Below are 12,493 nucleotides of genomic sequence, written 5' to 3'. Positions count from 1 at the left end.
GACACAACACAACACAGGGCACGCGCACGCAAGCACACACATACACACATCTCCTTGGCTGCTATAAGCCCATAGCAGCCCAATAAATAGTTATGAAATTACTAACCTGTTTGAAATACCGAAAATATATTGCCATTTTTAATTTATTTTTCTATTTTGTTTACACGTTTATTCATAATTTAACAGTTCTCTTTGCTCTTTGTTTTTGGTGAGATCTACTTATACATGTGCTGCCTTTTAAAAGGTGCTATGTAAAAAAAAATGAGTAGTTGGAGTAAATTAAAGCTCCAGCCCACTCGTTTTATGATCTGTAATGCGTGTGCTTAATTGTTGTTAATTGTTGTCAACATTCATTTTCATGGGAGTCGTTCATCATTATTTTCTTTGCCTTCTAAAACCAAATATACAAGCTGATGCTTGATGATATGCACATAACAGTGGAGAGATTTATCTAAAATTCAAAAATATTTACATTTTCGAACATGCACAAATTTGAAGCGGAATGTACTGTCCCTACTGACCTTGTAACAACTGGGTCTTGCAGCCACTTTGCTCTTTTTAATTGGTCCTTCAGTCTCTTCCAACCACTACCCATTACATTACATCAATTGCACCTGCCCCCAGCCCTCCCTCTTTGTGTGGTTCTAATCCAAGCCAGGATGGGTAAGTAAGTATAATGACATCCTGCACTTTTTACCTTTAGATCCCTCGAGCCTGTCAGTACTGAAGCCCATTAATTTCTAATCAGCCAATTTAGGCTTGTGAATGGGCTATACAAAGAGGCAGACAACTTGATCGCTGCTTGTGCTGTGATTTTGCCTGTAGATGGTGCTGACTGAATAGCAACTCTAACACAGATTTTTTGTTTGTTTGTTTGTTTGTTTCCAGAAGCTGTTTTATTCTATCCCCTTATCTACAGAGCCAAGAGAAGTGTTTCTCACTGGTATTTCCCAGCCTTTTCGATGGCTCTAACTGTTCATTTGGACACTGCTTTGCTCTTGGTGGGACTTGGTGGATTTTCATACTGTAGCACTGTAATAAGAATGCATCAAAAGAAAAGTGGTTGAAAAGGCAAGCATGGCCACTCAAACAGAAATTATTTAGATAGGTGTTTTGTTAATGTGCATCCAAATGAATGGTTTTGCTTAATGACTTAATGTCTCATTTAGTATTTAAATCACAATGTAATTCTGACTCTTTCTCACTAAAGACGAGGTAAGAGTAGATCTGCGGCTAGAATAAAGCAATAGTAAATCCATCTTTATATGGGCTGCTCCATTACCTTTAACCCTTGTGCTCTAACCCATCAATCTTTTCAGGATAATCTTTATTGGGTAAGTCACACAGAGGTTGGCATACTCTAAAACCTTAACGGGCTGCTGCTTTGATGATATTTCTGGTATTTATATTAGCATTTAGGTATTTCCTGCTTTCACCCTTCTAGAAATATTTGTGCAAACCAGTTATACACAAATCTTTTTCATCTCTTGATAAAATAGGCAACAGTGGGGCATATTCGCATCTGCATTGTCACCCCTCCTACACACACACACACACACACACACACACACACACACACACACACACACACACACACACACACACACACACACACACATCTGCAGCTGATCAAGAAATTACTGCAAGTTTTTAATGTTTCACCAAAGGTTTTTGCAACACTGATAAGCATAGATATAAAGCACTTTTTTATTGCATGCATTACTGTTAGGGCACTTTTTATGATCAAGTTGCACTAAAGAGTAAATAAGACAATACATTATTGTTTGTGAGAGAAAAAAATCAAGATGGACATTCCTGAAATCTAAGCAGTTGCAAGGGCAAAAAAGAGTCTTTATATTTTTAAAAAAAACTGCTTCAGCAGCAGAACTTTTTGCTATAATTCGCCCCATCCTTCTGCATATGCAGCAGTCAACACCGTCTTATTTTTCTGACACAGACACACATATACCTATGCAAGAAGCATGTGGGCGTTCAGACAAGCACTCAGTTCTCAAATGCATCTGAAAACATCAATATCACATTTCCTGTGGTCTTTATTTCCAAGCAAAAGCACAAAATTCAACCCTTTTCTTATTATTTGACATTTTATGAAGCGTTGTCTGTAGGCAGGTGTTCTACTTAGTTTTCTACATCTGGAGGATTACAGAGTCCTCCAGAGTTCCAAATATACATTTTAAAATGTTTTTCTAAATCTTTTCACCTATTAATGTCATGCCACTTTTGCAAAGTACTTGTTAAATTATACAAATGCACAGAAAGAGAACAAATACCTGTCTCTCATAGATGCATATTGACTTAAATAAAATTACCGTAAAACTATGCCACATTCTTGTAAGTAAATTGCATTATAGATTACATTATGCATAGAAGTCACCATATGAATCTTAAGGCTTTTTCAAACTTTATCTTATCGCCTTACCACTGAAAAGAGGAACCAAGCATATTTAAAACAAACGCCACATATCGTTGTTGCAGCAGTTTGTTTAGAATGATTTTTAGTAGCAGGGTTAAGAAAACAACCTGCCTTAAAAATGTAAATTAAAATTATAGTTGTATCTGACTCAATTACAAATACAACTAGGGCACTGGCTATAAAACAGAATGAGGAAGGAATGAAAAAAAGGCTTTGGCTGAAATTGATCCATGTGTATATTAGTATAATAATATTGTAGTTATAAATTATAGAATTATTATATTATCATGTTGCAATTATATAACTTGAATGAACTTTCTCCTGTGCAGAAGTCATGTCTCCAGACCCACCCGTCTCTAATTCAGGTTACCTGCATCTCTTATCGTCGCAGATGACCTTTGAAGGGAGAAGATAAAGAAAACAAATTGTGTAGGAGGCTGTAGATGTGGTTTGTGATATTATGTTCTTGTAAAGAAAGTTATGAAGGAAAAAAAAGCAGCCTCTGCCCCCACACTGGTCCTGTTTCAGAGGTGTCATTCTTTCAAGGATTGGAGTTTGCACACACTGCAGAAATGCAATGCAGCACCATGGCAGCATGTGCAATGTTCACAAAATGTCAGTGAATATCAAACTGTGTGCAACTCCGTATCTGCATGTCAGCTGATAAGATTTTAAAAGCTCATGATAATGAAAGTAGTAAAAGAGAAATAAGAAACTATCTATGCTGTCAAATGTCTGAATGCAGTTAATTCTGTGTGCAAATTATACCTTTATTTTTTGTGGGGTAGATTTACAGACTAGCAGCAATATTTACCATGCAGAAAAGGTGTCTGTGTGATGCATATAGTTTACAAAACGAACAGTAATGCAGACACATTATGCTTTTGTTTGTATATGTCTATGTGAAAGAAATGGACAGACTTGAAAAACAGTGCAAGCCTTTACTGACATTTCTCCGATTAGGATTTTGGTTGGTGTGAAATCTACCTTGAAGTTGTATACTGCCCTCTTTTGGTCAATCTCTGGAACTGAATGTTGATGTCTAATACTTGAATAATTCAACAAACACGGATTGGTCATAAAGCCTTGTATGAATAGGGGACTCACACTATTTAAAATTTGCCCTGCAGTGTTATGCTTAATTAAATAAATTCACATGAAGTAGTACATAGACTAATACATCGTCAACTCAGCTCTTTCCTACTTTGGGTACAGCACACAGGGATTCCTACTGCCAGAGCATTTGTTTGGCCAATATGTGACAGAGTCTCTAATACTGAAAGAGTGTGTGATGTTCTGAAGCTACACTAAATCAATGAATGAGCTGATTCGTTCAGCACATGCTGAGGGTAGCTGATACACAATCAATGCTAGATCTGACAGCAGCACTGATGCAGACAGCTGATTTTTTTTCACCCCTGATGTATAAATACCTTTGTCCTTTGCATAAAATAATATGCTGTGTGGGAAGATACAAAGTCCCTTATCAAAACACAGTCATAAGAGTATTTCCATTAAACAACTGAAGAGAGGCAGAGTAAAATGGCAGTAAAGCTGCTTGTTCCCCCTGTTTGGACCCTCTCTAGATGCATGCCTATGGAGATTAGTCTCCTTTTTTATAAGCTTGCACACCAGTGTTGAAGCAACAATGAATTATCCCCCTCAAGGAACTGGGCACCAGCAGGATCTACAACAGTCATACCTCTTGTGATGATATTGACAATTAAAATGTTGGAGCAAAAGCCCAACAAGAACACATCTCAGCCACGTTTTAGGTAAAAGGTTAGGCTCTAATGATTTCATTAAATTTGTGTTTAAAATCTTAAAGGAATCAGTAAATTACAACATAATCTTGGCCTCTTTTGGGTTCAGTAACGCAAACCAAAGGTGTTATTAGGTGTGTCTGTTCAACTGTCAACATGGTAGTTGATGACAGATGTTCTGGTCTGAGTACTTCAGAAAAATGCTGATTTACTGTGATTTTTCCCCACACAGCTATCTCTGAAGTTTACAGAGAATGGTGGAAAAAAGAGAAAATATCCAGTGAGTGTCAGTGAAAATGCCTTGTTGATGCCAGAGGAAAATTGCCAGACTGCTTTGAGGTAGGCAATAGTAACCTCCAATAATCAGCTGTTACAATGCAGATATGAAGAAGAACATCTCTGAGCACACAACAGTCTTGTCAAATCCTGATGTAGATGGCCTTCAGCAGCAGAAGACCATACCAAATGCCACACACAGGGAAAACTGGACCATAGAAAATTGGATTTATTGGTTTGATGATGTTGCTAACCATGTCCACTCTTTTATGATCACAGTGTGCCCATCTAGCAGGATAGGGTTTCTATGTCCCACAGGTCAGATCCTCTCAAACTGGTTGCTTGAACATGACAGTGAGTTCACTGTACTCAGATCTCAGTCCAGTAGAGGACCACTGTGATTTGGTGGAACAGGAGATTCCCATCATGGATATGCAAATGACACTGCAGCAGCTGCATAGAGCTATCATGTCAATAAGAACCAACAGGCCAAAAGTTTCAACCACCTTGTTTAAGCTGTGCCATAAAATTAATTAAAGCCATTCTGAAGGCAAAAGCAGGCCCCACCCAGTGGTATCTTATGCATGTGTCATTGTACTGTTCTTTCTGTATGTTCTTGTTCAGCATGTAATTTTTTGTGTTGCATAATTGTAGGATTTTGTTTCTTACCGTGCCTAAGGTTATAAATGGTTTGATGCATGACATCAGTCTTGCTACATACTTGTCCTTCCACAAATAACCCATACCTTTTCTTGTCTTTTTCTTATAATGTAATGGTGGAAAAGTCAGGGGCGATCGTGGCTCAAGAGTTGGGTGTTCATCTTGTAATCGGAAGGTTGCCGGTTCGAGCCCCGGCTCGGACAGTCTCGGTCGTTGTGTCCTTGGGCAAGACACTTCACCTACCGCCTACTGGTGTTGGCCAGAGGGGCCGATGGTGCAATATGGCAGCCTCGCCTCTGTCAGTCTGCCCCAGGGCAGCTGTGGCTACAACTGTAGCTTGCCTTCACCAGTGTATGAATGTGAGAGTGAATGAATAGTGGAATTGTAAAGCGCTTTGAGGGCCCTGAAAAGCGCTATGTAAATGCAATCCATTATTATTATTGGATGTTGTCCAAAATAAAGACAATGTTGGGTAACACCTCCCACCCACTCCATGACATGCTGGTCAGTCACAGGAGCACGTTCAGTGAGAGACTGAGATTACCGAAAAGCACCACTGAACGACACAGGAAATCTTTCCTGCCTGTGGCCATCTCCCTGTACAACACATCCACTTAACACACTGTTTACTGCTACAACTACACATGTTTCTTTTTCAGCTATTTATTAATAAGTGACTTTATATGTATATATTCTTAGTTAGCGTATTGTCTGTCTTGTTAATGTTTGTTTATAATGGAGCACTGTAACAAAAAAATAATTTCCCCCAGGGATCAATAAAGTATTCTGATTCTGATTATTATAATTAATGTAGTGCTAAGGCTACAACTTCTACAAATGGTATTTGTTGTTTGGTGAAGGGGATTGAGGAGAACTCAAAGTCAAAGTCATGTGGACTGTTATTGACAGTCACTGCTGAGTCAATGACAGTGTGCTTTCTCACCCTAGAGTAATCTATTACAGTTTCTTACATTACCATATACAGCAGGCTGTGCTGAATGCCCAAGCCAGGCAACAGATGAATGAGTTACCATTGTAACAGCCCTATGATGAATACAACTTCAAAGTGGATGCACTAATCAGGTAGAATTCTTTTCTTGGGACCCTCGATTGACTTTGTTTAATAAATGTATTCTTTTATAATGCCAGTGTGTATCTTTAAATATAATCATACCTTTAAAAATTCATTATGTTTTCTTTCCGCTCTTGCCAATTATCTCACCCTTCCTTTTTCTTCTGCATAACCAGTTCTTGGTGATTAAAGGCCAGAGCCTATTCTAGGAAGGATACACGCTAGACAGGCTGTCTGTCACAGGGCTAACACGGAGAAAGAGACAAGCTTATGGCTATCCTGAATTACAAGTTAACCTAACTCACGTGTGTCTTTGAAAGGCTGGATTACCCTGATAGAAGGCGAACGACCATAGGGGGAAACTGCAGACTCCAGACAGAGAGGCCCAGCCATTGTTTTTAAACCCAGCACCTTTTTCCTCTGAGACAACAGTGCAAACCACCACCCCACCGACTGCAAACGTTCACATTACACAAGTAGATATGATAAATATAAAATGTTAAAAAAAAAAAAAATAGTGATGGCATGTTAATATAGGACGTGTAATATTATAATAAATAGTAATAACTCTCTCGTAAGCTACATTTCTGTCTTTTTGGTTAAAATTTAGCTCAAACAATCAAACAACAAAACACACGAGTTGAATCGGGATTCGGCTTTTCTGTACACCTCGTCACGCCACGCCCACTGACATCATCAGCACTCGCCGGGAAAGCATGGCGACATGACTGTCTAGTATATAAATTTCTGCGCCTTTTGGACCTTTATATTGTCTTTTGTGGAATTACAGTGAATTTAATGGGCTTTATTTCCAATTTTTTTATGGTTCAGTTTTGTTGCTTTTTCTCGTCAGCCGACCGTTGGACACTTGCGAGCCGGTTAAGTATTTAAAATGCAGGCTGTGAAGGTCGCCCATCTGGCTTTGGTAGCGTCCAGAGCTCTCGGATCAAGAAGATTGTGTTGCAGTGAGCTTTTTAAAGCGTCGGCTTGGCTTCGATCTCTCGGTCAGAGTCGCTTCTGTCAGACTGGAGCAGAGACCGCGGTCATTCGTGTTCCCCGGTACCTGCAGAGACGCATTGAAAACGTGAAGGAAATTCGAAGCAAAAGCAAGATCAACACCATCAAAGCTGGAAAGCTCCTCATCCAGAGCAAGAACCCAGCTCTGAACCAGTCTGCCGGATACATCCTGGGAAAATTCGAGCAGCCTTCTCTTTGCTCTAAAGGATGGAAACATAACAAATCATTCGGTGACTATTTCAGCATCAACAACGTCAGGGCTGTTGCACCTTACGTTGCTGAAAACGGGAATGAGGACGCTGAACAGAAACCGCTAGCCACTTTTAATAATCTCCACATCTGCAAGGAGCTGGTGGAGACTTTAGAGACTCTCAGTATTAAACATCCCACCACTGTGCAGCTGCAGACCATCCCCAAAGTCATGAGAGGTCACAATGTACTCTGTGCTGCTGAGACTGGCAGTGGGAAGACGCTGAGTTATCTCCTACCTGTTATTCACAGACTGCAGGCTGATAGGGAGTCTGAAAGTTACTCTGAGAGTGCACACAAGATATGCACTGTGGTTCTTGTGCCTTCAAGAGAGCTGGCAGAGCAAGTGGCAGCTGTGTCCAGGACTCTGTGTGCGCCATTTGGTTTCGTTACAAGGACCATTGGAGGAGGACGAGGTGTGGGACACATCAAGACAGTCTTCAGGAGGGATCATCCGGATATTTTAGTGGCTACGCCAGGTGCTCTGGTCAAGGCCCTGCGGAGGCGTTGTCTGGATTTGAGTGAGCTGGGGTTCTTTGTGGTTGATGAGGCTGACACAATGTTCGACCCCAGCTTTTCTGACATGCTGGAGAACATCCTGCTCCACGTCAACGTTGCTAGTGATCCCAAGGAAACACGTGGCCTGGGTCACAAAGCACAGCTCCTCGTGGTTGGGGCAACCTTCCCAGGCGGTGTGGGCGACGTGCTCAGCAAGGTGACAGATCTTGGAAAAATAGTTATTATTAGGAGCAAGATGCTGCACTTTCTTATGCCCCATGTTAAACAGACATTCCTGAAGGTAAAAGGTGCCGACAAGATCCTAGAGCTCCACCAAGCTCTGAAGCTGCTGCAGCAAGACAGAGGTGGAGGCGCAGTTCTGGTGTTCTGCAACAAGTCTTCCACCGTCAACTGGGTTGGATACTCGCTTGAAGAGATGGGGGTAAAGCATGCACGTCTCCAAGGGGAGATGCCTGCTGCTGTGCGTGCAGGAATCTTCCATTCCTTCCAGAAGGGCAACGTAGACGTGCTGATATGCACGGACATTGCCTCACGTGGCCTGGACACATCCAGAGTGCGCTTGGTGGTCAACTACGACTTCCCAGAATCCCACACGGACTATATCCACCGAGCAGGCAGAGTAGGGAGAGCAGGTGGTGTAGAGGATGGGGAGGTGCTCAGCTTTGTCACCCATCCCTGGGATGTGGAGCTGGTGCAGAAGATTGAGACAGCTGCACGCAGGAGATTGAGCTTGCCAGGCATGGAGTCCGACATACATGAACCAAAGCCCATAATGTTAAATGAAATGGAGTAGATGGTTTTTGTGTGTTTGTGATTTAAATGCAAAACATGGAACAGAATAGATTTTAAGGAATGGTTATTTGAAACTAAACTGCAGTCAGAACCTATAAAGCTCACGTTTAAGAATGATTTGTGTGTGCTTCACATCTAAATGTATTTTTCTGCCATGTACAAAATCTTGTCAACACCTTTATCTTTTGATTAAAGATGTTCTGCTTGTACAGATACAACATTTGTTGGGTATATTTCTGTTAACTGATGCAGTTTGTTTTTTTTCCAAAATGATTTCACCTCAAAGTAAAACCTAATAGCATATTCCTCCTGTGCAGTTGCATTTACTAACATGAAGAAGCATAAAAGATTATTGGCTGTCCAAGTCTGGATTGGAAAGCGTCTAATTTTTGAATCTATGTTCAATCTTTCTTTAGGAGCAGCAACAGTTTTGATAGGTTTGTCACGAATCTTATGTTGCAGACTTAAACCTCCTCAAAACATCTAAAAAACCAAAACTTTTAGTTATTACCTCATAAAAAGTTTTAAAATCTGTAAGAGCATTAAATTGCAGTTAGTGTTGCCCTCGTTTATGTATTGCATGTATTCTGCCACAAGGTGGCGGCATTTGGCTGATATTGGTTTGTAGAGGGTTTAAAGGTGATTACATGTGCAGGGGAAGGATTTATGCATTTCTTTATTTTGCTTTCTGCTCATTGCAATTAACTCGGCACAGTGTAAATAGCATATTATGTGCCCACCTAGTAGTTTGTGTGCTGTGGCTCCCTGCATGTTGTTTTGTGGTATAGATGTAGCTCATCAAACTAAAGCAGTAATCAAAGTGTTACAGCCGAATAGCTCTTATTGTGGTAGGTCTGCAGTACTTGAAAGGATTTCCCCCTCCTCTTTCATGTCTATGAGTACTTGTTGAAAGCAAAATGAAAAATTGCAGGCTTTTATTTTGTAATGCTCATTAATGTGCCTGGTGATTTAAGCTGGAGTCGTTGTGGAAGTATTGAGATTACAGGGGCAGACGGACCTCAGCGTGAGGCAGACAGAGTTAACGGCACTGAGGGTATCAAGGGGCTTCCATGAGAATGTTTGGTATTTAGCTGTAGTTGTCCTGCTCCAGCTGGGGTCGACATCTTTGAGCTTTTCCCCCCACGTAGGTTCACATTTCACCCCAGTTTGCCCTGACAACAAGAACCCGATATCCACTTACAACATGTGGAACAACTGCTGCCGATCCCTCAACTTATATTCTTGTTCAGTTTTAACCAGAGTGGCCCCTGTAAAGTAAAACACCTAAATACTGTGTAGAGTTTCCTTTATTTGTCTCGCTCCCACATAGTTTGCTGGGTCCCATTTCCCAAATGGCTTAAATCAGTGGTTTAAATCCATCATTTAAATCATGGAGCACATAGAGCTCCATTTGACCACTTTGATTAAGTGGGTTGAACTGGTATAACATAATAACACACATAACTGATTGTTTTTACATTATTTCCCAGTTCTAAAGCCGCTAAGCAGTTCAGTTGGTTATTAAAAAGAAACTTACTGGCTCAGCTCCTCACTTTAGTGGCGTGGCAGGCCGTGGGTGATGTGAATGTCAGTAAGAAGGCTGACAAACATTGATGATTCAGAACTGTGGCCTGGATGAAATTAGCAGTTCAGACATCCACTTTCATGACGTTGACTTAATACATAGTTCTTCATTTATTACTATTGTGACATATGTGCAGCTGTCTTCTGGGGCTTTGGGGGAACTTCACTGAGTTTAAGACAATAACTCAGTCAAGGTCAAAGGGACTGTGTGTATATAACCTGAGAGGTGATGGAGACAGTCTAAGATGCATTCTAGAAAATGTGCCAGTCCTATAAGCTCAAGCTCAATTTATTCTATCTGCTGATTTTCAGTTCAGTGTTCAGTCAAAAAAAAGTTGTTGTTTTTTTAGTGTTTCCTGATTTGGAAATTTGGCTCATATTGTGCAGTTTTGTACATCAGTATCAACATCTGCATATTTGTCTGCTGGAGAGAGAAAGTTTCTCTCAGTCACTGGTGTATGAACATGTTTTTGTGACCCTACAAGTGGTTTAGAGATCTTTTGCTGTCCACTATACTGCTTAGTCAGTCAGATATTTCCATTTTTTCAGTGTGGGAAGAAGCAGTAGCATTAAATATGAGAATTATCAACTAGGTACATTTCCTTCTGTGTTATAAAATCAAAGCTGAATATTTTTTCCCAAGCCCTGGACTTTCAAAATATTTGAGCAGGTGGTGATTTTTGCGTGTCTTTTTTCTTCTTCTTTTCTTTTCTTTTTAGTTTCTGGTTTTAGCACATCAATGCTCGTCTGTTACTAAAAAGAAGAAGAAAAAAACAGGAAGAAAAAGAACAGTGTGAAACTAACACTACATCACCGAACCCGATCCATTTTGTAGTTTAACTGGGTACAGATATGACCAAACGGACTACAAAACGCTTGGGCCATTAATAATGACGCATTTCCTTTTTGCCCCACCGTAGGATTATCCCCCCGTCCCCTCCCCTCCCCATTTACGCACACACATACACACGGTATCTCTGCTGCTCACACGCTGTTGGCCACTTGGAAATTTCCCCTCAACGCGCAGGATATTTTAGTGCTGAGGAGCGGGGCTGCCGGCTAATGTGCATCTTCTCAGGGCTGACTTGCCTGAAATGCCCCAGCATTTGAAGGTAGGTTTACACCCCCCCGTAATCGGTTTAATCTGGTGACCATCTCCCCCCCTGGCAGCAGCAGATCTGCCTGACCTCTCCGACCAAGCTTTTTAATCAAACTGCATGCTGTGTGTGAGCGTGAGAGTCCCAGCCCCTCTCTCTGCTCTGTGACTGCGCTGCATTTTTTTCTGAATGGATCTGCGGTCTTTCAGTCGCCGTGATGCTCATTTGAATTAACGAAACTTGTGGGGGTCTCTAATTGCTGACTTTTGTGGTTGCATCGCGTCTTTTTTTTGCTTTTTCTTTCTTGGGCGACTTGTACAGACCACATGGTTGCAGCAGGGGGTCGCCCGGTGAGTTTGGTTTTCTGTCTCTTATCTTTCCGTTTTCCCTTCTTTTGGCCTTTGAAGCCGCAGGATCGAGCGTGCGGTGAGTGCGGAGTCTAAAGAGTTCACGGAGCGGCTGGTATCCTAACTTGCATTGCACTGGCCGGAGAAAACCAACCTCCGCCATGTTTCCATGTCAGTCAAGCTGCCTCTTGTACGAGCAGGCAATTGTTTCCAACTTTTTAAATCATCGTTTTTCACGCGCTTGCGTCGGAAACGCACGCGTTAAAGGCTGCAACCTGTACGAAGCCAGTTACAATCGCCCAATATCACATGGCTTGCAGGAGGAGGGGAGCACCTATGTTTGAGCTGTAGGCGTTATTGCCACCTTTTATCCGTGGCTGAGTGCACGTGATTGCCATTCTTCTGGCTAACCTGTGATGGAAAATGCGAACCGCGACATCTTGGAGTAATGTATGGCTCCACCACTGCAGCAGGTTGTATGGACTAAATGGTGAGGATGAGTGGCTCAGCTGCCACACCCCTTCATAGAAAGACGAGGCTGGTTATGTTTTTACACTGATCACATGTTGTTGTTATTATTAGTATAGCAGGGAATTTGGTGATGTCTCCAAATGTCTCCTCTTGTTTGGCGTGGGACTGAGCTGGGAGATCACCTGTGTGTGTGTATGCTAAGTTTGTGTGTG

At 41.4% G+C, this 12,493-nt stretch overlaps 2 protein-coding genes across 3 annotated transcripts in view; both read left to right on the top strand.

The window, feature by feature from the left end:
• Positions 1-6,897: 6,897 nt before the first annotated feature.
• Positions 6,898-9,000, top strand: ddx28 (DEAD (Asp-Glu-Ala-Asp) box polypeptide 28). Its single transcript, XM_004539563.4, has one exon. It carries the CDS (start codon positions 7,098-7,100, stop codon positions 8,781-8,783), a length of 1,686 nt encoding a protein of 561 aa, XP_004539620.2. The 5' UTR covers positions 6,898-7,097; the 3' UTR covers positions 8,784-9,000.
• Positions 9,001-11,333: 2,333 nt separating this feature from the next.
• tln2a (talin 2a) overlaps positions 11,334-12,493 on the top strand; it is a 99,953-nt gene continuing 98,793 nt past the window's right edge. Inside the window, exon 1 of one of the 2 annotated variants that reach the window (XM_004539565.4) lies at positions 11,334-11,478. The gene's annotated coding sequence lies outside the window, so the exon portion shown is untranslated. Of the gene's footprint in view, positions 11,479-11,563; positions 11,814-12,493 lie in introns of those variants that run through there. The other variant, XM_076881664.1, reaches the window with a different exon arrangement.

Source organism: Maylandia zebra, linkage group LG1 (genome assembly GCF_041146795.1).
Source record: "Maylandia zebra isolate NMK-2024a linkage group LG1, Mzebra_GT3a, whole genome shotgun sequence".
NCBI lineage: Eukaryota > Metazoa > Chordata > Actinopteri > Cichliformes > Cichlidae > Maylandia > Maylandia zebra.
This window is presented reverse-complemented; position numbering and strand designations above follow the sequence as displayed.